This window comes from Mastacembelus armatus, chromosome 13 (assembly GCF_900324485.2).
Source record: "Mastacembelus armatus chromosome 13, fMasArm1.2, whole genome shotgun sequence".
NCBI classification, from domain to species: domain Eukaryota; kingdom Metazoa; phylum Chordata; class Actinopteri; order Synbranchiformes; family Mastacembelidae; genus Mastacembelus; species Mastacembelus armatus.
The window spans coordinates 19,161,170-19,186,751 of NC_046645.1; the positions used below are offsets into that span (position 1 = coordinate 19,161,170).

General features: G+C 40.2%; 1 protein-coding gene and 1 long non-coding RNA gene across 3 annotated transcripts; one reads left to right on the forward strand and one right to left on the reverse strand.

The window, feature by feature from the left end:
- Positions 1-949: 949 nt before the first annotated feature.
- On the reverse strand, positions 950-24,867 carry LOC113136451 (alpha-2-macroglobulin-like). The gene is given in 38 exon segments (XM_026317297.1): positions 950-1,116; positions 1,345-1,386; positions 1,511-1,616; positions 1,705-1,773; positions 1,885-1,975; positions 2,224-2,345; positions 2,723-2,935; positions 3,631-3,818; positions 3,900-3,966; positions 3,968-4,050; positions 4,053-4,062; positions 4,835-4,909; positions 5,028-5,184; positions 5,498-5,573; positions 5,727-5,903; positions 5,981-6,064; positions 6,851-6,902; positions 6,984-7,105; positions 7,250-7,376; positions 7,558-7,783; positions 8,081-8,261; positions 8,742-8,832; positions 8,945-9,082; positions 10,835-10,984; positions 11,548-11,693; positions 11,842-11,902; positions 12,168-12,395; positions 12,667-12,834; positions 12,914-13,023; positions 14,883-15,000; positions 19,989-20,139; positions 20,253-20,337; positions 20,416-20,581; positions 21,354-21,374; positions 21,749-21,801; positions 24,167-24,323; positions 24,463-24,643; positions 24,785-24,867. Coding segments are annotated over 38 exon segments (4,380 nt in total). The 3' UTR covers positions 950-1,111.
- Positions 10,120-12,981, forward strand: LOC113136474 (uncharacterized). Of its 2 annotated transcripts, XR_003296266.2 has the most exons (3): positions 10,120-10,181; positions 10,828-11,016; positions 11,879-12,981. It is a non-coding gene; the product is annotated as an uncharacterized LOC113136474 (long non-coding RNA). The 2 variants fall into 2 exon arrangements; XR_004463193.1 differs by having other exon boundaries at positions 10,828-12,981.
- Positions 24,868-25,582: the final 715 nt, after the last annotated feature.

The window sequence follows — 25,582 nt, forward strand, 5'->3', positions numbered from 1 at the left end:
GATTCATGCATTTTCATCATATGGTTTTAATACATTAAACCAATGTTTTTTCCTCTCTGTTATAGATTTGATGCTTATGGTTTAATTGCCTATGCAAAGCACTTTGAATAGTGTCTGTGCTTGAAATCTGCTACGTAAATAAAGTTGCTTTGTTTTGATAGGTCTTTATCATTACTTTTATTTCTGTAATGTTGAATTGAGTTGTTCTTTTATGTATTTTATGGAACATTTTTAGGCTACAAAGTATGAGGTATTCTGGTTTTATGTTGTTCATTCACTCTTCAGTTCAGGAACTCACCAAAGTCTGGACCTAACATGACCCACTCTGCACCAGCTCCTGCAGCACCAGGACCAGACTCCCAGACAGTGAGTCCAAGAATTACTTTCAAAGCAGTTTATTCAGATTTAACCTATGTAGTAGTACAGTAAGATCCTTGTGAAATAGGTCTTAAATTCAAAACTCACTGGTCTACAGGCCCTTTGTCTTAAATTTAACCCCATGAAATCTGCACTGAAAATGTAGTAACAATTTTCATTATTATAACAAACCTCACCTGAGAGCCTGCAGCTCACCTGTCTCTGTTAGTTAGACAGGATTTTCAGAATAAAAGCATGTCTGCCATTAAACAAATTAGATTGACAATCTGTGGCTAATTTGTGTATTTTTTTTAAGACTCAGTGAAATATATGCAGTAATATCTCTGCTCTTGATTCACCCATGGCAGCAATCAGTCAAGATTGCTGTTCACCATCAGAAAATTCAGAGTTCTGTTATCTAAACCTTGCTTAAATTAATGACCCTTTAGAAAGCTATAAGCTATAACACTTATTGTGTTTTCACTACACACATCAGGTTAATTTTATTATCTGTAAATGAAATACAATAGACAAACTGTAGAAAGATGATCAGTAAACAAAACAAACAAAAGACCAGTTTGACTAGGAGATTTTAGGTTTTTATTGTCCATTATGCATAAATCTTGATACATACACTAGATGTACTAGGTTTGTTGTAGAAGGAAATGAGTGTTTGTCTATGTTCAGACAAAAAGATGTTGAGTTTTAGATTATACTAAAATCTGTGATAACCTGAGGATTGTTCACACTCTCTTCAATCTGCAGAAGAAAAAAAATAGTCACTGTGAAGAATAAATTGTAAATAATAAAATATGATACAAATTTGACGAATATTATTTATTCTCTATTATCTCTTGAATTGTTGGCAGATTTTAAAATGTTGAAGACATTTTGAGACATTCTGACTATGTTTGTTATTTGGTGAGATTTGTTGTCCATTCAGGTAAGTTTGTGAAAAGTGTTGTGGTGTTCCTGTATTTCTGTTACCTGCAGCACAATGGTAGCTGTATTCTGTCTCTGCCTGGTCACCTGAGAAAAAAAAAAAGTCAAACTTTCTTTCAGTGTCCAAAACATTTGTATTGCTTATACCTGTAATAGTTTTCTTCATTTAGTTAGCGTGAACAATTTATGGAGGTCTGAGTATCTGTCTTACTTGGCTGGTAGTAGTCGTAGATCTTGACCACAGCTGGCTTCAAGTTTTCCACTGGGAGCTCCTGTATGAGCTCTAACTGGTGGTTGATTGTTGTGTCCTTCGTTAGCTGTTTGTGAAAAGGAGTGAAAAAAAAACATTATTATAACTAAACTAGAGAGCAGCATCTATTGTTCCCCACTGTAAATTCCTCTCACCTCAGTCAGGTACACCACAACATGATCTTCATTTTGTTCAACACGATCCACCAGCAGGGCACCTTTGAGCTGTGAGGAGACAATGTTTAGCTGGGTTATAATTATTGTTCTCTTAAGATCGAAGACAGACTCTTTCCAACAATATTCTTTTTCCAGGTGAAAGTTTCTGTGTTATCTCACCCTCTTTAAGGACTCTGGGTCTGGGACAAACCCAGAGAGCATTTTGATATCCAGGATCACCATGTTTGTACTTGTCTCCTTTCCACTATATCTGCAATGGAACCACAAATATGTCACGTTACTTTGTGAGAGTTCACTCAGCTCTTCATAGTTCTACTGACTGTATGCATACAGTCTGTGGCAGGGTTTCATTTACAGTTAGGATGTCTGAACTGAGCAAACATTTCACACATTTCCATCCACCAACAGTCACTTCATACACTCTGATGGCTGCAGAGGATTGTTTGTCTAAAATTACAGCTTTCTTCTCTCATGCTGATTTGCTTGTTGATTCCTTACAGGGATTGTAGCTTCAGAGTGAGTTTGGGTCTGTGAGATTTGGTGCAGTCAACTTCTGGTGTGACCTCCACACTGAGAGTGGTGACATCAGTAGGAGTTGGGATGTTATAGTGAAGAGAAATCTGGAAAACAGGAAAACATGGAAGGTTTAATATTCATACAAAATGAAGAATGTAAATAGTTTCCTTCACTAATTTTTGTTCAAATGCATGATGTCTCCTTTGGAAAATACTACTCTCTTTTCATGAGCATCATCGATGCAAAGCTTTGGCCATATAAAATTTCATCCACTAAAATCATGTATGCTGGCAAGGGGCTAGTCGATAATACTGGATGATGGTGAGATATTTCCACTATCATAAGGTGTTGGTAAAATAGGAGGCATAATGTTTCTGTGTTCCTACTGGGCTGGCAACTGGGGGGACACACTATTGTGTCTGTTGGTGGTGGTGTACATATATCAAAAGCAGAAACAGGAACAGTACCAGTGTTGACTGACCTGCATTGAAACACATGCGGTGCCCTTCACCTCCAGGCTGTACTTCCCTGTCAGGTCCTGTAGCATCTTCTCCTGGTAGAGCAGCTTGTTGTTCTGGTTGACATCAAATGTCAGCTGGCCACTGGGAGACTGGACTGTCACTGTGCTTGAACCCTCTGGACTGAACACTAGAGTGGAGTAGAGAGCCAGAGCCTGGAGGGCCACCACTGTGTCCTACAATGGACACACACAATACAAATCGTACTGTACCTGTATTTCATACAAAAGTAAACACTGTTTTTTACATACAGCAGCTCATCTGGTCATCCTCAGCTGGGCTTTTTTGTTCTTTTCTTTTTTTTTTTTTTTTTTTTTTTTTTTTTTTTTTTTTCTTAGCTTTTTTTTTTTTTTTTTTTTTTTTTTCTTTATAGTGCTTAATTCTTGTTTTGTATTGTGCCATTTGGAAATCTTCTTTTTTTTTTTTTTTTCTTTTATTCTGTCTCTGTATCCTTTCTTTTTTTTTTTTTTTTTTTTTTTTTTTTTTTTTTTTTTTTTCTTTCTCTTTTTTTTTTTTTTTTTTTTTCATTTAGGTGCTACTGTTTGCGCAATGACTGTCTCAAGAGTGATGTTTTGTTTCTGTTGACCATGAGAATGCTAAAACAGGATATATTTATTTCCACATTAAGGATTTTCTTTTTTTTTTTTTTTTTTTTTTTTCATTTTTTCCTTTTTTTTTTTGTTTTTTTCTTTTTTTTTCTTTTTGGTACTTCTTACCTTCCTTCATCTATTTCCAGTATTCCTAGGTTGTTCAGTGAACCAAAGTTATGCTTACCGGGCCCAAAGATGCAATTCATTGTATTTGTATTGTGCCAGAGAAGAATCCTCTATGTTAATTCAGTGTCTAACTGTATGCAGCTGTCGGGCTGTACCTGTGTAGAGGAGAAGCCTCCATAATGGTTCTGCTGGCTTGTCAACCACCTAATGATGTGGGAGGCATAGCCCAGGTCTTCATTTGAAGGAGAGGCACTGAGTTTGGCCAGCAGCACATAGGAACTGATCTCCACTGACAGAGAGGCTGAGTTTCTGTTTGCTGTCTGAGACCAGTGGAGAAATCCTCCTAAAACGGAACAAACAGGCACAATATAACTTATATTCACAATAATGAAAGAGGATAATTTCCTTCAGGAGGATGAATCACCTTCTTTTATTCCAGCTATGTCTAGGTGCTGCAGAAGTTGAGCACGGGTCTCCATGTCTCCTGCCAGGTGTGAAGACGTACGCCAGCAGAGCTGTAGTGTAGGTGTTGCTGAAGTCAGTGACTGACTGCTTGAGGCAGGACAGGCTCTTGTCATGACAGGATCCTTTAAGAGATTAAAAGTGAACAATGATGAATGATTGATTGGCACTAGCTTTATGCCGGATGCCGTCCTTGACACAAATCCTCTCATTTTTACTCAGGCTTGGGACACTAATATATTGGTTTGTACAATGTCAGTGGCTGAGTCTGATGGCACCTGGTCTTCCAAGGCAGTCTCCCATCCAAGTACTAACCAGGCCCAAACCAAGTCTAAGTTTTCATATGGAAAATCAAAGTAAAATTAATAAACAAAATAATAACCTTTATTTAATAAAATAGTTAAATGTTCTAAAAATGGCAAATTTTCACCTGTATTTTCTACATAAAGGTTCTATGTACAGAGTACACAATTGTTTTCCATCTAACAGTTCACAGTAAAACTTCCATTATCTATATCCGCATATTCATAATTAAGGTCATGGGGATCTGCTGGAATATATCCCAGCTCTCTTTGGGTGAAAGGCAGGGGTACACCCTGGACAGGTCACCAGTCCAACAGGGCTACATAGAGACAAACAACCACACATACACATTCATTAAGATTCACACACATGTGGGCAATTTAGAGTCACCAGTCAACGTCACATACAAGTTTTTGGACTCGGGGAGGAAACCGGAGTACCCACACAAGCACAGGGAGAACCTGCAAACTCCACAGAGAAAGGAGCTTAATGGGTTTCGAACCCGGGCCCTTCTTGCTGTGAGGCAACAGTGACCACTGACACACCGTCACAGTAAAACAGCATAATATAATTGTTAGAGCAGATTGTACTCACATTCACAGGCATTTTCATCTCCAAGAACACAGCAGTGATGTAAGCACTGAGTGTCACTTCATCAGACACACCACCCTGTGGAGAGGAAGTGTCAGTCAGACATGATCAACAGTGTGAAAATAAACATGTATAACCTTCTTCACTATGAATTATCATTGTTTTCATCTAAACTGCAAACGATCTGTCACTTTACCTTCATTCTGTTGTTAAAGAGTTTTCCTGACTGTAGAAAACAGCCATTTTCTTGTTGCTGTTGCAGCAGCCAGGTCTTAGACTCTTCAATCTTTTGTGGGTCGATGTAGATGAAAGACTGGGCTTTGGTAAAAGATCTCAGCACAAAAGCAGTCAGCCTGAGGAAAAGCAGAACAAGCTTTGACATTAACCAAGAAAATAAGACATGGTGATGTATTAGTTTAGCACCTGGCTGATGTTACTGTGAAGAACATGTGTTGTAACAGGAAATAATGTGAACTATAATGATATTGTCCATAACAGGTGATTATTTTTCAGTAGAACATTCTACAGTGAAATCCCATCATCTACTCTCACCTAAGTATATTTGTTTTTTCTTAAGGCACACTGTAAACTGTATGACAGGATAAATATAACACACTTTGTACATGTAATTATTTTGTTTGGATGATTGATCTGTAATTCTCTCACCAAGTGTTCCCTGCCCCTGATCCAAATGTGCTGTAAGCACCATCAGCATGTTTGTAGTTCAGCTCTCTCTGGTAGCCTGTATAACATTGAAATGCACTTAATAGAGTGTTACAAATTCAGCACACATCAGCAGATTTGAAGGATTATGATGATATGGACATTACAGATGAGAGATTTCCATATCTTACATGCCAGAGTTTTTGTATGTGGGAAATAATAACAGACTCACCACTGGTGAGGAAGGTGGTGGCCTTCTCCTTGATGGCTGGGGTCAGCTGCTGTGTGTTTGTCAGGTACTCGAGGATGTAGATGTTGGGGGCCAGGAGCGCCATGTTCTGCTCCCCGCATCCATATGGCATCTGCAGCAGTCCATCCAAGTTTTTCAGGGCTCTGCCCAGAATGTCACCTGCACAATTACATTTTAATTATACGTAAAAGAATACGTTTGGTTAAAGCAAATCAATTTGCTTTAAATTTGTTTACCCAGGACTGATACTGAAGCACGAGCAGATCCAAGAATCACATTCTCTGGAAGTTGTATGTGTGTTTCCTCTGTCAAAGCTTCTCCTGTGTACAGACAGAAGATAATCACCTTACAGAGAGAAACTGAAGTACAAGTCAGTACTAAAACTGAGCTGTCAGTGACATTCAACCAATGGTCAGTGGACAATGAAAATGTAAATGATCTCAGTCTAGTAAATTATTATTTAGTAAATTCTTTTTATTTGATTAATTCTTCCATTAGATTATTAATTCCTATTCATGTACTCTGCTGGACACTTCTGCACTTGGTTATGTCTCCAGGTGTGTCACCTTGAGACAAGGTGTGTCAAGTCAAAACTACACCTGAATACAAAGCACATGTGCAGTCCTTAACTATCCAAGTGCTACAATACTGGGGAGATGGAAGCACATCATGATTCAAATTCTACCTGCTTCCATGTACCACACATCCCACCCACTAAGTTTCTTCTTTGCTCCACTTTCCTACCTCATCCACCAACCTTTGCCTGAATCTAAATCTCTTGTACAACCAGTCAGTCTCCTGTCAGCTGCTAACACTCAGACGAAACCCACTCTGTCCATGCCGTACCCGTGTCACAACATCCTTGTGTCTACAGTGTTTAAGTGCTGCCTGAACAGCACCACTTCCTCTTACTGGTTCCAATTCCTCCATGTTTATGCTCACATCAACAATCAGCATCATCTCCAGTCTTACTATTGAACAGTTTGTTTATAAACTTGGTACAATTGCTCTAAACCTTATATGAAAGCTATTGTTATGCAAGCAGTGAACGTCGGAAACTCCTTTTTAAAAATGTTCCACAGATGTCTGATGTGATCTACACTGACCTTTTGGACAGAGCAGCCAGTTGTAAGTCTTTTCCATCTCACTTCCTTCAGCCTGGGAGAGAAAAATAGGGAAAAAATTTGTATACAATACTGTTCATAGGCAAACTTTGCCATTTCTTTTTAATGTACTAACCTTCACAATAAGAGATTTTGTGACCACATCAATACGACCTCTCTCTGGCACGCTCACAATCTCATTGTCACATGAAGCTTGAGATGCTACAGCCTCAGCAGTTACAGACACATTCACCGTCCCTAAAAAACAAGATCAGATGTTAGGTCTTGCAAATCATTTTGTTTATATTATTTTATCACTATATTTATATTTGTGTTGGGAAAACATGAAGTTCATTCACCATAAACATTTTACACCAGTGTGGCAGAAAATTTGATCCTCACCTAAGGTTGATGGGGTCATGGTCCAGCTGAGGGTCTTGCGCTCACTGCCACACAGACAGGATGTGTACTGGTCACCAGAGAGGGGGGTGAGGGTGTAGTCTAAAGAGGGTGCAGGTGTCACAGTGACCTGTTCAAGAGATGACAATATATTTTATATCTGGCAAATAGAAACAACTGTTAATTGTTCACCATCATGAATTGTGGAGAAAAAAGGATAATTTGAAACATTTACAAAAACATTAGTAGCACTGTCACAAGTTGTTATGAGCAGAAAGAGAAATGTGGGGTCATGTGAAAACATTGTTTACCATAATGCAGCTTGTCAGGTAGTTGAAGGTGGTTGCCTTCAGTTCAAAGTGCTCCCCCCGGATGATGGAATAGGGCAGGGTGAGCTCAAGGAAGAAGGGCTGGAAGACGGTGATTTCTTTACGAGGAGCCAAACCAAAACCCTGAGGGGACAAACAGAAAGCCTCGGTCTCCCAGGTGGTGATGGTGTCAGGGACAGTGAGAGACACATCCTTCGTTCCAGACTCTCTGGATTAGCAGATACAGACAAACACATTCTGTGTGAGAGGGTAAAACATACTGTAATTCATTAAACAAAAACAGCATGCACAGATTACTAATGTGTGGGATGAATAACAGTAGTTAATGTGAAGTAAAATATATTGAGCAAATATTAAATTCTATGCTGAATTATTCAGATCTCAGAAAGTCAGAGAATTTCAAAAAATGCAGTATCAGCCATATTGCTGAAGTAATTTAAAGTTTTTAAGACAGTCAAATGTGAATTTTTCATTATCATCAAATACCTTTTCAATAGAAACTCACCCAACTTCCACCAGGTCCCATATCCAAGTCTCAGGGAAGAAAGTGCGGACTGTCAGTACTGGCGCTGCTGGTGGAACAGCACCATCAAGACCAAATGCTTGAGGAGCAGGAGCACCTGCCAGTGCAATTCCACTTTGTGTATGCAAATTATCAGGAACAGCACCAAGCCTATAACCAACACCTGAAAATAAACCAGAAAGCATTAACTCAGAAATGGAGGACAGCAGTGACACTGTGAATGTTGGGGTTATAAGGACAAAAGTTCAAATTGTTGCCATTGTGGAATTAGATCTGAAGATAGGATGTTTATGTGAGAGGTCTGATTCTCCAGCTGACCTCCATAACCTTATGACCCATGATGAACTGAAGTTTTATTGCACCCAAGTATCCTGTGTCTGGTTTTGTTCCCCACTATACAAATAAAGGACTGCTAAGTGAAAAGGAGGAGAAGGGTGTAAGTCGCATGGGGAGAGAAGAAAGTCTCTTCTCTCCGTTTGCAACTGAGGCGTTTTCACTTGCAGACATATACTCGGTACAAAGTTGTCGTGTGTTTCATTGCCTTCAGAAAAAGAACCATGTCAGTGTAGCGTAAACCTGACAGTGAACTGTTTTAATTCTGGAAAATATTTCAAATGTGATTCGTAAGACAAAAAAAAATTACCATAGTGGCCTTGGTAGTACTCTCTTCCTTTGTACTTGAGACATGAAGGTATCTGAATAACCAGGTTTGTTGCCATCTTCAGTCCTATATTCTAGATTATCCAACAACATTCAAACATCACTGTAAAGCTTTTACATGTACATCAACATAAACGTTTTGACTATATTTTATTATATCTTACATATTAATTCTGTAAGATGTACCTGAAAAACTGCATGGGTGTCATCATGTCCAGGATATGGCAAAATGTATCTTTTTGCTCTCACTTTCAAGCATTCTGTAGGATCATTAGCCTCATATGGAATATAGGTTATTTTCCTGACAGGCAGCAAGTTAAATATCTGCAAAGGAAAAATAGGTACAAACATAAAATGTATCTTGTTCTATGATGATTTGGATTCAACTCCTACTCTTCTTATCTTAAGAAGTGGACATAAAGTGTATCTGTCTCAAAACTGTCTGTCTCTATCTCAAAACAGTGCCTTTATCTATAAGATAGAGGCATAAGCGTTGCATAGGGCCGGGTGATATGACCAAACATATTTAATTCCAATTTTTTCCTCAGTGTTATGGGAAACATATGATTTTAATTGATTTTTACATAAACTCAAGACCATACATGTTTCAAAAATATAATATATGCTGTTCCCATGTAATGAGAGCCCTATGTATATATTATCAAAGGAAAAAAATCACAAGCAAGTATATTATATATTACTGTAAATATTGTAATCACTGTAAAGATTAACACTTGGAATTGCTGTGCAAAGAGCAGCATTTGAAATCATCACTACACATAAATATTTTTGAGAAAATAATACTTCACTTGTGGGCAATGACTGGAGAAGCATTGTGGAACAGATTCCACTCAATGACCACAGTACAAGTAGAGAGGAGAGTTGGGTCTGGGCAATAAGGTCTGTCCAAAAATTCATCACATTCGTTTTCGTGTAACTGCATAGTCAGAACGGTCAGCATCTATATTTGCTTTATAATTTACATGTGGATTTACAGTGAATGAACCTTCTTCTTCTACATGGCTTTTACGTGCAACAGATTGCAAAACAAGTTAGCAAAATTAACATGTTCGCAAAAATATTACATTAGTTGATAATAAAGATAATGATTAATTATTGGTATAATTTTTAGGGGTGCTGAGTTGAAATTGAGGTGTGCTTGATGTAACGGATGTTAATAAGAGTGAGTATATGCGGTTTAGAGTAATGTATTCCACTAATGATCCTTCCTTTCAATTTCCATGCCTATTTTGTAATAGTCGCTTGTTGAAGCATTATAATTTGGTTGTGTATTTTATTTGTGTCATCAGGGAAAGGATCTTTTATGTAGTGATGTCATTTCCGTTTTGCCCGCATTGCGCCCTCAGTCCGCGCCGAGTCCGCAGAGGGGATGTTAACGGTGCTCCTTCGATATAAGTTTGATGTAAGTTTGTAAAGATTAGCAGTAGCTTCATTTAGTAGTCGATACACGAAGTTATTGTTGTTGAGAGTGTTGTAATTGTATTAGGAATCATTTTGTGCATGGGTGAACGGAATTTGGTCATTTTATTTCCGAGAGCGGTGGGTTGAGTAATGTAAGTGCGTCGGCAGAGCTCGGTGATGTTAGCTAACCAGTTAACCGGTGTTAATTTGTCCAGGTGAAAAAAATCACGAGACACCATTTCCCACAGTTGCGTTTTCTTTCTGCTCCACCCAGGTATGGTTAAATGTTCTTTGTTTTATATTCATGGCTGATTTAAAATTAGCTACATACGGTTGGGTAAACCCCTAAAAGCGTCTAAACTAAAGCCTGGAGTGAGAGAAACCAGTGTTAAAAATGAGGTTATGTGCAAACAAACAAACAAACAAAAAAAAGTGAAGTATTGTGGTGAAGCACAAATTCTGTGGTGACCCCACTTTCTTGGTCCACAGGTGATGTGCTAAAATGTTGATATGAAGCATTAATTCCTGATGTGCACAACCAACACTCCTAAGAAATGAAGGATATGATGCACATGGGACTATGCAGTTAAAAATCAAGTTGATCTGCAGCTTAAAGGTGGCATGCATCTACTTGTGTGTGATTCCAGATGTTACCTTGTCTGCATCCAGACTCTTGCCTGGCTCTTTAATGAGGACACTCTGGTCGACTGCGCTCACACCACACAGAGAGTCTGGCTCAGCTGTCACCTGCATGGTGGTCTCCTCTCCCGGGACAGCTGAGGATGGAGAAAACTCCAACGACACCTGACACACACAGGGTTACACCCACATTAAAGGTACAAAATATGAGACACCTATTCTTTACACACAATAAATGACAATACAGATTCATTCTTTAGTATGGATGCAGGCAGCTGCGGTCTTGCACACACTTCTCTATATTTTACACTTAGTGATTGACACGTACAGATATCTTTCATGGTGCATGTGCACTAGAAAAGATTATTTTGATCTGAAAGCAAGTAAAAGCTCATTTGTTTTCTGTACTTGGCTAAATAACAAAAATAAAAGTTAAATATGTGTATAACTACTCAATTTGATCTTTCCTCGCCACTGGAAACACAAATAGTCTTTAATAAGGTTTCAGTGCCAAGGTGGGTACTTTCTTTAGAGGAATAACAAAGTCATAGCATAGATGCAAAAATTTCCTTTCCCTGTGAATGTGTTTAAGACATGTTTAAGAAGCTACAGTAAAATTGACCATACCTTTTAGAGTGTACCTGCATATCATTGTTCAGTTCAGGTTAAAGTAATTCATGAGATAACTAGGGTGGTTAGTTCTACATTTGTAAAAATCCAATACTGACCTTGTGACTGAAGCATTTCTCAGTGGAGAAGTCGGCACTTTTGGCAATCACAGTCTCACTGGGGAGAACTGCATAAGCCACAACCTGGACAAGTGGTGCCATCTCTGGAGATACTTTCAACTTAAAGGACAACTCACCCTCAGTCACTGAAACAATAAACCAACTCTAAGGAACAACATTCACCATTCACAAGCCTCCACATAAAAAACAGCAGTTATTTGGCCATGCTGCTTTGAACAGAAATGTAAAGATATCACTCCATGACGTCATGATTAAAGCCAGTCTTTGCCCCACCTGTTTTAATGTTTTCAATTTGTTTAAATCCTTGCAGAACAATAGCTCCTCTGGACAGAACCTGAGGAATTGGAGAGGAAATGACATAAAAAAATGACTACTGATACAGTAAAACCCTTCAACAGCAGATGACACTATCTGGTTGCTCTTGTTGCTCTTGTTCTTTTACAGCTGATGAAGTTATTAAAATACCTAAAGCCATATTCTGAACAAAACTTTCTTGTAATACTACCATGACATCTGCACTCTGTGAATCATCTCAAGCTATCTTTATGTCATCAAATTAGCCAGGGTTTAAGATGTGAAACAGGTCACTTGCCACTCACCAGATACACCACATCCACAGAGCCCTGGGCCTCTCCAACTATAGTGTACTGGATGAAGATTTCCTCTTCTTTGTCACAGGAAAGTGGTTTATCCTTATTCTTCACCTGCAGGCTGCTGACTGTTTTAACATCAGGAGAAAACTGTTGGACTGCAGATAGTGTGTGATCTTGAGTCTCATAGTAGGGAACTCTGTAACCAGGGTATCCCAGTGTTGATTTGTTGCTAATCTAGATTATACAGAAGAAACATTACAAATTAGATCATGGTGGTTGAAGTGGTAGAAGACATTGCAAAGTGAGCTCAGCTTTGTAAACAAGGCAAATATTGAGGTGTAGAAACACAAAATAGAAACAAACTATTCCAACATGGTCACTAGCTGATATGGAGACACCTTGTCCAGTTGCAGCATCCAGAGAAAAGATTTCAGGCAGTGATTTCATCTTCATGAAACATTTTTATGTGACAAATGTTGGTGTACAGGTTGTAGTTCTTACTTACATGGAGGTGGATGTTCCCGGTACGGTCACCTGTGCTAATTGAAAAAGCAGCAACACCATCGCTGTCAGTTGTGAGATTCTGTAGCAGACGAGCTGAGTACACTTCCCCCTCAAACAGGTGGACTGGCATGTCAGCAATGGGTGTATTATTGTGAAAAACTGCTTTAACCTGTTGGAAACAGTCATTTTAGTAACTATTCTCATTGTTTCAGCTGTACTGTGAAGTGAAGACAACATTGTGCACTTACTTTTCCCTCCACATTTGATCCTTGTTCATACACACTGGGTGTGTCAATAAAGGACAGCTTTCCAACCACATATGAAATCCTTATTTTCTTCTCTTGGGTGAATGAAATACCTACATGAGAATGTTTCCACGTTACTACAATATGTAAACCACACTGTTTAAATACATTATTAATGCAACCACAGGGGGGCACAATCCAGTGTCTTCATGTGCTGGTCCCAAGTCTGGGTAAATGCAGAGGGTTGTGTCAGGAAGGGCATCCGATGTAAAATTTATGCTAAATCAAACATGCGAATCACAAATATGACTTCCATAACGGATCGGTCACGGACCGGGTTACCAACGACTGCCACTGGTGCTGTTGACCTACAGGGTGCCAGTGGAAATTGGACTACTATTGGTCGAAGAAGGAGAGGAGGAAGGCGTGTTCATAGGCAAAGAGAGAAGAGGAAGGGCAGGAATGTAGGACTTAGAGTAGGGACTTTGAATGTAGGGACTTTGTCAGGGAAAACTAGAGAGTTGGCTGATATGATGGAGAGAAGAAAGGTGGATATCTTGTGTGTTCAGGAGACCAGGTGGAAAGGTAGCAAGGCCTATAGATTAGCAACAGGGTTCAAGCTGTTTTATCATGGTGTGGATGGAAAGAGGAATGGAGTAGGAGTTATCCTGAAGGAGGATTTTGCTACGAATGTTCTGGAGGTGAAGAGAGTGTCAGATAGGGTGATGAGTCTGAAGCTGGAAGTTGAAGGTGTGATGTTGAATGTTGTCAGTGGTTATGCCCCACAGGTAGGATGTGAGTTAGAAGAGAAGGAGAAATTCTGGAGGGAGATGGATGAGGTGATCCAGGGTACCCCTAGTGGTGAGAGAGTGGTGATTGGAGCAGACTTCAACGGACATGTTGGTGAGGGAAACAGAGGTGACGAGGAAGTGATGGGTAAGTTTGGTATGCAGGACAGGAATGCAGAAGGACAGATGGTGGTAGACTTCGCAAAAAGGATGGAAATGGCTGTAGTGAACACATTTTTCCAGAAAAGGGAGGAGCACAGGATGACATATAAGAGTGGAGGCAGGAGCACACAAGTTGACTACATCTTGTGCAGATGTAAAGAGATCAGTGACTGCAAAGTAGTGGCTGGGGAGAGTGTAGCCAGACAGCATAGGATGGTGGTGTGTAAGATGACTCTGGTGGTGAGGAAGATGAAGAGGACAAGGGCAGAGCAGAGGACCAAGTGATGGAAGTTGGAAAAGGAAGACTGTTGTGTGGATTTCAGGGAGGAGCTGAAACAGGCTCTGGGAGGTCAGGAGGTTCTTCCAGATGACTGGACAGCTACAGCTAAAGTGATCAGGGAGACAGGTAGGAGGGTACTTGGTGTGTCATCTGGAAAAAAGAAAGCAGATAAGGAGACTTGGTGGTGGAATGTGGACTGTTCAGGACTGTGTTAAGAGGAAAAGTTTAGCTAAGAAGAAGTGGGACACTGAGAGGACAGAAGAGAACAGACAGGAGTACAGGGAGATGCAGCATAAGGTGAAGGTAGAGGTGGCAAAGTCCAAACAAAGGGCGTATGAGGATTTGTATGACAGGTTGGACACTAAGGAGGGAGAGGTGGATTTGTACAGGTTGGCGAGGCAGAGAGAGAGATGGGAAGGATGTGCAGCAGGTTAGGGGGATTAAGGACAGGGATGGAAATGTGTTGACAGGTGCCACAAATATGATGGAAAGATGGAAGGAATACTTTGAAGAGTTGATGAATGAGGATAAAGAGCACAGAGTAGAAGAGGTGACATGATATGATATGAGGATAGTTGGTGTGGGTGAAGGGATACAGAGGATAGGGTTAAATGGAGGCAGATGATTCGTTGTGGCAACCCCTGAAGGGAGCAGCCGAAAGGAAAAGAAGACTGTTTAAATACATTATTGCATCACTTTACTAACATCTCTAAATTTAAATATAATATACAATACAACTTGCCTGTCCCCTCCTCTTCCATGTTGACCTTGATATTAAGTGCATCTTCTAGCACCTTTTGATCAATCTTTGTGAAAGTTGACATCATGAAGGTAAAAGTGGCACAGCCTTTCTTGTCCATCTAGAATGTACAATAGAGCAACATAACATATAAGTAGTATGTCAATTTAGAAATATCACTGAAATTTTAAACATAAAAATATTTCAGACTGCCTGACACTGATTCAGCTTTCTCAGTGTTTGGAGTTCAAGTGTCATGTTGTGTTCAGACCAATTCAGACGTTAAAATTCATATGCGTTTTTTAGAGCAACAGACATGATGTGGTCATTTCTAAAAGATAGATACTTTATAGTGTTAATATAAAGGGGTATATAGGCCTGAAGATAGAGGACACCTGAACAAACACGTGGGGTCTTTTCTAATATGACCCCAATAAAACCCCTTTTTGTCAAGCTATATAAACCTGAATTCTGCAGAGAAAAGACAGAGATTTCTGTAAGTCTTCTCTCCACACGCATGTGATTAAACCTGAGATGATTCATCACACTTGTGTTTGTTCTTGAGAATAACCTAAACGAAAATCCAGTGTCTGTTATATTTTGAAGAAATTGAAGGATTTTCATTGATGTGTACATATAACATGTAGGATAAATTTTGATTGATGAGGGCAAAATTATGAGTTCTTACAAATAACATGAAGATGTCTTCAAATATGTCCAGCCTTGAAAAATGCTTCTGGCGGAATGCTGCTATATGAGTAACCCCAGGGAGAAGGGTTATATGGTGAGGATGTGGGACCTGTGGAAACTTCAAAACCCACCCCACCACTAAGGAGCAGTATTGTATATAGAGAAGGAGGTTGGAGGCAAAAATAAGAGCAACACAGAGAGAAGTTAGCCAACTATCAGGACTGAAGAGCTGGGTAAGAAGTACAACAAGCTGTCCATACCTAAGGCCGTGGAGACTGCCATGCAGCAATTCACAGCCCTGACCACACACCTGAAGAGGTACACCAGAGAAATAGAAGCAAGGAGAATAAATAGTGTGTTCTTCACTGGACCATCTAAAGTGTACTCTCAGTGGTAGAGTAGTAACATGAGAGCAGACCCACCAAGGCTGGAGACTGAACAATACTTGAAAAACATATAGGAGAAGGAGGCATCACATAACACCAATGCCCAGTGGCTGGCAGACCTGAGAGCAGCCACAGCAACCTCCCTGAATAGGACCCAGAAGCCATCACAATGGCAGATATCCAAGAAAGGGTCTCAAGAATGAAGAACTGGAAAGCACCGGGGCCTGACATGATCTACACCTATTGGCTAAAGAAGCTAACTGCACTCCATGAGCGCCTGGCAGCTCAAATGAACCAGCTGCTATTGGATGGGACTCACCCAGAGTGGCTAAATGAAGGCAGGACAGTCCTGATCCTGAAGGACCCCCAAAAGGGAGTAGTCCCATTCAACTACCATCCAATAACCTGCTTCTGCACAACATGGAAGCTCCTGTCAGGCATCATAGCGGCTAAGATGAGTAAGCATATGGCTTAATACATGACCGGGGCCCAGAAAGGAATGGGTAAGGACACCAGGGGAGCAAAACATCAACTACTGGTAGATAAGCAGTCACTAGAGACTGTAAGACCAGACAGACCAATCTGAGCACCCCCTAGATTGAATACAAGAAAGTCTACAACTCAATGCCTCACAAAGGGATCCTGGAATGCTTGAAGCTATACAATAGCAATAGGACTCAAAGGACCTTCATCAGGAACTCAGTGGGGCTGTGGAAGACAACCCTATTGGCCAACCTCAAGCCAATTGCACAAGTCTCCATCAAGTGCGACATCTACCAAGGAGATGCTCTGTCCCCGTTGCTGTTCCCCACAGGCCTAAACCCCCTGTTGTGTATTATCTCGGAAAACTAAGGCATGAATATAGTAAATGCTGTAATATATTTTGTAGATTAACCCAGTGTTAAGAATTAACCAAAGGAACCCAGGATGACCTGTGAATTTAGTGACCTTGCACAATTGACGGAATATATGCAATGTGGAACATGCCTTGGAGCACCGGTTGCTCATTGCAGAGATAGGTGCTCTATACATTTAAGAATACTGTTAACAGGCCATTGACCAAGAAGGAAATAAATGAAACGTGTAGGGTAAATTACACCCGGCCCCGAGAGGAGGAGTTGGGCATGGGGTGATCCCCCGGCGCTTTTAAAAAAGGAATCATGTATAGGTAAGACACAAATATGTTTAAAGAAAAGGAAATAATGGTGGAAAAAGGGCATGTTAATAAAATGAAAGAAGGTGGTCATCAGATACCCTGCTGGCATAGTAAGCTGGCCAAAAGAGGAGATAGAGGCCACTGATGTCAAGACAAGGAAGCTCCTCACAATGCATGGAGGGTTTCACCTCAAATCCAACGTCCTGAGACTGTACACTAAGAGGAAGGAAGAAGGCCGAGGACTGGTGAGTGGCAGAGCCACCATCCAAGATGAAACAGGAAAGATACATGAGTACATCAGGAAGACAGCCCCGAGCGATGGAATACTTAGTGAATATCTCAGACAACAGAATCCCGAAGAGGGAGAGGCGCAAGAACCATCATGGCAGGACAAACCACTGCACGGTTTGTACCTACCAGTGGATGGAAAATGACAGCACAGAGGCACTAATCATAGCAGCACAAGAACCGGCCCTGAGCACAAGATCAATAGTGGCTGGGGTCTAGGTAGAGGGCATCTTTGGGGTCCAAACACACAATCCAGCACACAACAGCTGGAACCTCCGCAGGCGGTTACCAAGACTAAGTGAAGTACTCTCTGAAAGTCTACTAGAAGATGTGAATGCATCATTACAAACAATCCCCACTGTGACCATCACCGAGACCAACAAGCTGATATACACCACGGCAACAGTGATCCTTGAGATGCTTGGCCACAAAATACATTCCACCACCAAGGAGCACCAGGGGAGCAAAACATCAACTACTGGTGGATAAAGCGGTCACTCGAGACTGTAAGACCAGGCAGATCAGACCTGAACCCCCTCAGCCAGATCATCGATAAGACGGGCTTCGGATACCGACTGCGAAATGGGGCAACCATCAGCCACCTCCTGTACATGGATGACATCAAGCTGTATGCCAGGACTGAGCGAGACATCGACTCACTGATCCACACCACCAGGATATACAGCAACGACACTGGAATGTCATTCGGACTGGACAAGTGTGGTCGAATGATAACAAAGAGAGGGAAGGTTGTCAGGACTGAAGGAGTTGAACTCCCAGAAAGCAGCATAGCGGATGTTGAGGGGAGCTACAAGTACCTTGGAATCCCACAGGCAAATGGGAACCAAGAAGAAGCCGCAAGGAAAGCAGCCACAGCCAAATACCTACAGAGAGTAAGGCAAGTCCTAAGAAGTCAGATAAATGGGAAGAACAAGGTCCAAGCCATCAACACCTACGCCCTGCCAATCATCAGATACCCCGCTGGCATAATAAGCTGGCCAAAAGAGGACACAGAAGCCACTGATGTCAAGACAAGGAAGCTCTTCACAATGCATGGAGGACTTCACCCCAAATCCAGCATCCTGAGACTGTACGCTAAGAGGAAGGAAGGAGGCTGGGGACTGGTGAGCGTCAGAGCCAGATGAAACAGCCAAGATCCATGAGTACATCAGGAAGATGGCCCCAAGCAATGGAATACTTAGTGAATATCTCAGGCAACAGAAGCCCGATGCAGAGGACGAAGAGCGAGAACCATCATGGCAGGACAAACCCCTGCACGGCATGTACCACCGACAGATACAAGAAGTGGCTGATATCGAAAAGTCCTACCGGTGGCTGGAAAAAGCTGGACTGAAAGACAGCACAGAGGCACTAATCGTAGCAGCACAAGAACAGGCCCTGAGCACAAGATCGATAGAGGCCTGGGTCTACCACATCAGGCAGGACCCCAGGTGCAGGCTGTGCAAAGATGTCCCTGAGACAATCCAGCACATAACAGCAGGTTGTAAGATGCTAGCAGGCAGAGCGTACATGGAACACCATAACCAAGTGGCCGGCATAGTGTACAGGAACATCTGTGCCGAGTATGGGCTGGAGGCCAAGCTAAGATCCAGTGGGACTTCCAGATACAGACCGACAAACAGGTGATGGCTAACCAACCGGACATAGTAGTGGTGGACAAACAGCAGAAGAAAGCCGTAGTGGTAGATGTAGCGATCCCAAGTGACAGCAACATCAGAAAGAAGGAACATGAGAAGCTTGAGAAATACCAAGGGCTTAAAGAAGAGCTAGAAAAGATGTGGAAGGTGAAGGCAACAGTGGTCCCCATGGTAATCTGCACCCTCGGGGCTGTGACCCCCAAACTGGGAGAGTGGCTCCAACAGATCCCAGGAACAACATCAGAGATCTCAGTCCAGAAGAGCGCAGTGCTAGGAACAACTAAGATACTGCGAAGCACCCTCAAACTCCCAGGCCTCTGGTAGAGGACCCGAGATTGAGGCAGACACACACACACCACCCATAGGGGTGAGAAGGGAAATTTTATATATATATATATATGGTCTTCTTGCGATAGTTGTGAGTCACTCACTGTACTAGAGACAAATTCCTTGTGTGTTTTTAATACATACTTGGTTAATGAAGCTGATTCTGCTATTGAGACAGATTACCAAAATAAATCAGAAGATGCTCCTGCTTCAACAGTACATTGATATTTAAAAACAAGACAGTGATGGTAAGAAACATGAAGCTGTCCATCACTGATCATCAAAGAACAGCTCTTAACAGGAACTTGGACCACAATATTTTGCCTGCTTTAACTAAACAAACTGGATCTCCTGGTGAAGGCTGAATGTGGTTAAAGGTACCTGAGAAAAACACCATCACAACTACTGTTTACTGATCAAAAACGTAATTCTCAATCTGCAGATTAGAATGAAAGGGGATAGATAATATATGCTGTATTTTCTAATGTAGTATAAAATATGCACAGTATATTGGTACAGTATACACACTGTACAGGTATATGGTACACCTATACATGCATGTTATTTCAGCAGAAAGATGAGACTGTTGCTATAGCAACTATACCTGCTTTGTCTCAAGGTGACACGGGGCAGTTACGTCTGGGACTCCACGTGAATGATCAGGAATGATTACCCCAGTATTATAAATATAGGATAGAATAGGTCGGCACATCTCAACTTTAGCACTTCCTGACACAGACTGTCCATATGTATATCTGATGAAAATAAAACAAAACAAGGTCACTGAAAAGGACTTGTTCACTCACAAGTGGATCTGTCTGATTCTTTGAGTGTGCACTTTGTAAAATGTTAAAGGGTTTTTACTTACTTTGCACATACTTCAAATTTGATTTCTTCCTGGCCAACACTTACTTCATCAGCTGCATCTATTTTTACCTCAAATTTAGGCAAAACTAGGAACAAAACACAGTTATTGCCATTCATGCTTTGTTAAAGATGGATAGAAAAAGAATTTATTAGTTACAACATACCATATTTCTCCACCTTGAAGCTGTGATGTAGTTTATCTTCACCAATAGACACACTGATTTTGTAGGTTCCTTCATGGGCCTCAGAGTTCAAATCATAAGAAAGCTGCAATATTTTACTGTTGGATGTTTCATTCAGCCACTGTCCAATCCGGTTATTGTTAGCATCCTGTTAAATAAAATAAATGTGAACGAACATGCATTTAGGGCATGAATAGGAAAGCCCTTAACACTGTGTAAATATATCACACAGAAAGACAGTGGTATCATGATGTGTATTGTTTCTCCTCCATCAACATGACTTCAAATTACTTCAAGTTGGATAGTGTAATGATTTAGCATAGTCTTGTCTTGGGCTGCTGTTTGTTTATGCTAAATAATCAAACTCCACCTGTTGAGGAAGATCAAGGTGCTAACACCTGACAAGTAAAATGACAGTAAGTGGGCCTTGAGTTAAAATCTTTTTGTCAAGCTACATTATGTTAGTTTAGGACAAATAAGGGACAGATCTACATATTTAAGAACATTTGGTTTCTAAAAAATCCTCATCATCAATTTTTTAAATTTCCAAAGTCAAGGATGAATTTTTTTCTGGTACTACTTACTGTACATTATGTGATGTTTTTTGTGATGCTTTCTGACACAAATGCCTCGTTCAAGCTGTTTATTGTAAAATATCCAGCCACAGAACATACTATATGTGAGTTACAAATGCAATAGTCAAATTTAAAGTACTTTGTCAAATTGTTTATGTAAAATAATGTATACATTATTGAACTGTAAAACTGACATCAGAACCATCCATCCATCCATTATCAATACTCTCTTATTCCTATATAGAGTCACAAGGATCAAAACCACAATTAAAAAAATGTTGATGTTGCACTATCTACACTAGAAGAAAAAAAATTAAATAAACTGATGTGTGGATATTTTCTTACCTCCATTTCAATGACACTGTACTGCAAAAAAGAAAAGAAAAAGAAAAGAGTTACCAGAGAGGTTGGTTTATTCTGCATCAAACACTGTCCAATGGGAAAGGGAGTTAGACATTTTTCTTTTTAGAAGAAATCACTGGTACTGTGCTAATGAGCAGTCAGTGCCCTGGTGTTTTAAAATCAGTGTGTTTACTGCAAAAGTCCAACACAATCAATAATGACTTGGGCTCATTGATTAGAGACAGACAGTGAAATTGGTTAAATGCATGTTAACTGTTAGAACTTGTATTAAGGTTAACTATACTGCCCATTGTGTATATCCACATTCACTGACAAACAATCATTAATACTGTGACTTATGTGAAATCTTAGAAAGGAGTGACAGTTCAAACACTCACCAGTCGATTGACAGGTCTGAACTTGGTGTCCAGTGTTACAACTCTGAAATGCACTGAGACAATATAGAGATGACTTGATGATTTTTGGAGCAGCAGTCGTGTTAAACAAAACAAACATTTTCTAGACAGACATTATTTCTTTTAAAACTACAGGCTAGATAGGGTAGAATAATGGATTATTCACTATTGGTTTATGCACTCTTCATTTGTGTGGCACACATTTAGCTGTAATTCAGATATGCTAACATTATTATATAGAGTATGCTAACTGTACTTTATTCATATACAGTGTACTGACAATTTTTGCATTGTAGTGGACCTAAAGCAGCAGAATATGTTCATATTTCTGATCGAGGCAGGAGTCATATCCTTTAGACAGTTTATAGCTCTAAAACTCTTAGTGACCTACAAATGTAAAGAACAGGAAGAAGGTACAGGCCCTCGCAACAAGTACTGCAATGTCAAGACTCCCTTTTTGACAAAGAGCAGGCCAACGGACCCTCACAAAGAGAACCCCTCTTAACGAACAGACTCACCTGCTCACCTCCTGCCATCAATACCTTAAGACTACTCCCTTTTCAGGCAAGACCTGAAACCTATACAATGACTTATGAACCGGTCTTTATATCCTGTTCTTACATTTGTGCTTTCATTGTTTAATATGTAACGTATGACCAGACTTCTACAGACCAAGATTGTCAGACTACAGTGTGATATAGAAGTGGTGCTATTGTTTATCTGTCATTCCTGCTTGTAGTTAATCTCTATATAACTATGAAGTTTTATTGATTTTCATTTATGTTGTTGCTGAACTATTGACTCTGGTTAGTTATTAAGTTTGTCATGTCCTTGAACTTTGCTGGGGGCAAAAAGAAATTATTGTTCCCATCTTAGAAAAACATTCTTACATCTTACAACACAGTAAGTTACTCTCTTGATTCACACATGACCAGTGAGATTTAAACCAATCACTAGCAAGGATGCAGCACTTCCAGCACAGTCATGGGACAAACCAAATGGATTCCCCCACCCAGCACAGCAAGACACAAAAACACATTACACAGACAGACACACCCGGACTTGAAGCAGGCTTGAAAGAGAACTCTGAAAGAATGAATAAGACTTGAGAACACACCCTGAACCCTGAACTCTGAAAGAGAAGAACTCTCTGAAGGGAACTCTGAAAGAATGAACACTTGGAACTGAACTTTGGGGAACTGAACACCCCGAAGAGAACAGAAATGGACAGAGTTCCAGACAGATTCAAAAAAACTTAACAAGACTCCGGGGAACATCTACTCTCTCCTACTCCTGCCAGCAGACTGCAGTCGGACCAGCCCACAGCGGAACGGATCGAGCCTCAGTAAACCCGAGGACAAGCAAGTAACCTGTGGCTGTGCTGGCTGTCTCACACTAATCTCAGTTGGTCTCCATAATTACTAGAGCTTCCTCCTAAACTGTGTTTAGACCTCAGACTCAAACACAGAACATAAATTAATTTCAAGATTTCTTTTCCACCACTGTAAACAACCTGCTGTTAGACTGTTATAATGTTTTATTCCTTAATTCAGCTAATTTCTCAGATCAGTTCTCCCTCCATTTCTCCCTGTGTAAATAGCATGTATATATTGTAAATAGCTGAATAAATCTTAAAAAGACAACTGACTGGTATCATTAATGGTATTTCACACAGTAAATATGTCACTGAATCGGGAGAACTCTCCCTCAGATTGTAGACTGATATCCTGTATTACTCATTAATTGACTGGTTGATCTGCGTTTAAAGGATCTGGTGCCCTAAATTATTAAGATGGTTTATGATATTCATAATTCATAAACTAGACATAATAAACCTTCATGTTCAATACATGTATATATTTAAATTTGCTACAGCATGTATGCTGATTTATTTTCCATTAAAAACGTCATTTCTGCAACACAAATGCAAATACAATACAAATAATTTTTCATTACCTGTATTCTTAATCTCATGTTGTTTGATTTTGGCATTACAAGCGGCACGACTGTACAGTGGTTAGCACTGCTGCCTCACAGCAGACGATACTGGATTTGAATCCTGTTCTATCCTGGGCCCTTTCTGTGTGGAGTTTGTATGTTTTCTCTTTGATGGTTTTCTCTGGGTACTCTGGCTTCCTCCCACAGTCCAAACACATGATGCAGGTTGGGTTAGGTTAATTGGTGACTAAATTGCCAGCAGGTGTGAATGTGAGTGTGTTTGTCTCTCTATGTCAGCCCTGTGAAAGACTGGTGATTTTTACAGGATGTACCCTGCCATATAAGTTTACCTCTAATCTTACGTGTTTCTATGGCACTAATTTCTTTTTAAATACTGAAAATGTCCTTATTTAGTAGTACAATATTGTGTCAATAAGCCAATGCCAGAGTATATGTGTGTACCTGTTTGTCCAGGGAGGTAGAGTGGTTTGTCTGTCTGGACAAATGTCATCGGCTGATAGACTTGGATCATAACTTTCCTGACTTCTTTTGAGTAAAATGTGTCACCTCGTACCTCCACCTCAAACGTCTGCACCTCTTGTTTCTTCACTAGAGGAACCTGTGACAAAAAGATATTTTACAGACAAGAGTTCACAAACATCAAGTCTTACAAAAAAGTGTGTTCCCCAAAAGTATATTGAACACAAAAATGTTTTTAGAAATTAACAAATGAATCACATCCTATTTCAGCAGCTGACCTTGAACCGAGCACAGATATGAAACTCTTCACTGGATGTTTGCTTGAGAAGGGTTGAGTTGTTTCCTTCAGATGTCAAACTAACAGTCATGACCAGAGTCTCATTTGGCTGCAGGAGACTGGCACAGAATTTGGTTTCAGCTCCAGCTTCAAGAACTGCAGGCACAGCCACCATGTACTGTCTGCAGACACATATCCACAAAGATTATTAGTCACTGGATCTGATGTGGATCAACTGCTACAATATTCATGAAAATTAGTTAGAACTACAAACATAAAACACAACCTCATATTATTATTTCAGACAGTACAGGGAAACTTACGGTCCTGCCAACACTTGCTCCCCACACATCCAGCTTAAGACACACAGTGTCCATGTCCAGATCTGAACCCCAGGACGACCCATGACTGACTAGGATGAACCCTTTAGTCAGGGTCTGTTAAATAGCTGCTGACACAGATCCCCCTCCCCCTGATACACACAGAGACACCCACACTGATCACACAACCCTCTCTTAAAACCAATCCAAAATAAATAATTTGTAAGTTGTATGCTAATACTGTCTAAAGCTGAGAGCTATTAAAATTAAATAATTATGATGTTAAATTTATTTGTCATTTCAAGTGCAAACTAAAAGAAGGCATTCTGTAGGACAACAATTTACCATTCAGTTTGCACAGTACCAGTGGTTTTTCTCCTATAAGGGGGTAAACACAGCAGTGGTTGCTCTAACATCTCTGACACTGTTTTTAAAAGTAATTAAATACTGCAAGAGTATGACTAGGTGTACATATTTCCTATTAACTAATTATGATGGAGTAATTGTGCTGTATACATTATGTCAGTGTCAGATTCTGATACAACCTTTTAAATATTAATATTTTAAAGATTTTGTTCTGCATTTTTTGCTATTGTGACAATGTCAGGATCTAAAAGTTGTAGCTTCTGGTATTTTCTTATATCAGTAAGAGATATCTGTGTTACAGTAAACTGAGTTCTGCAATAATGCCCTTTACCCAGTGTGGGATGTTTGATTTTGTCATGCAAACAGCTTTGGATCTGATTACTAGGGCCAAAGTAGAGACTTTTTCCAATAAGCAAACCTGTGTGGGCTGATAAA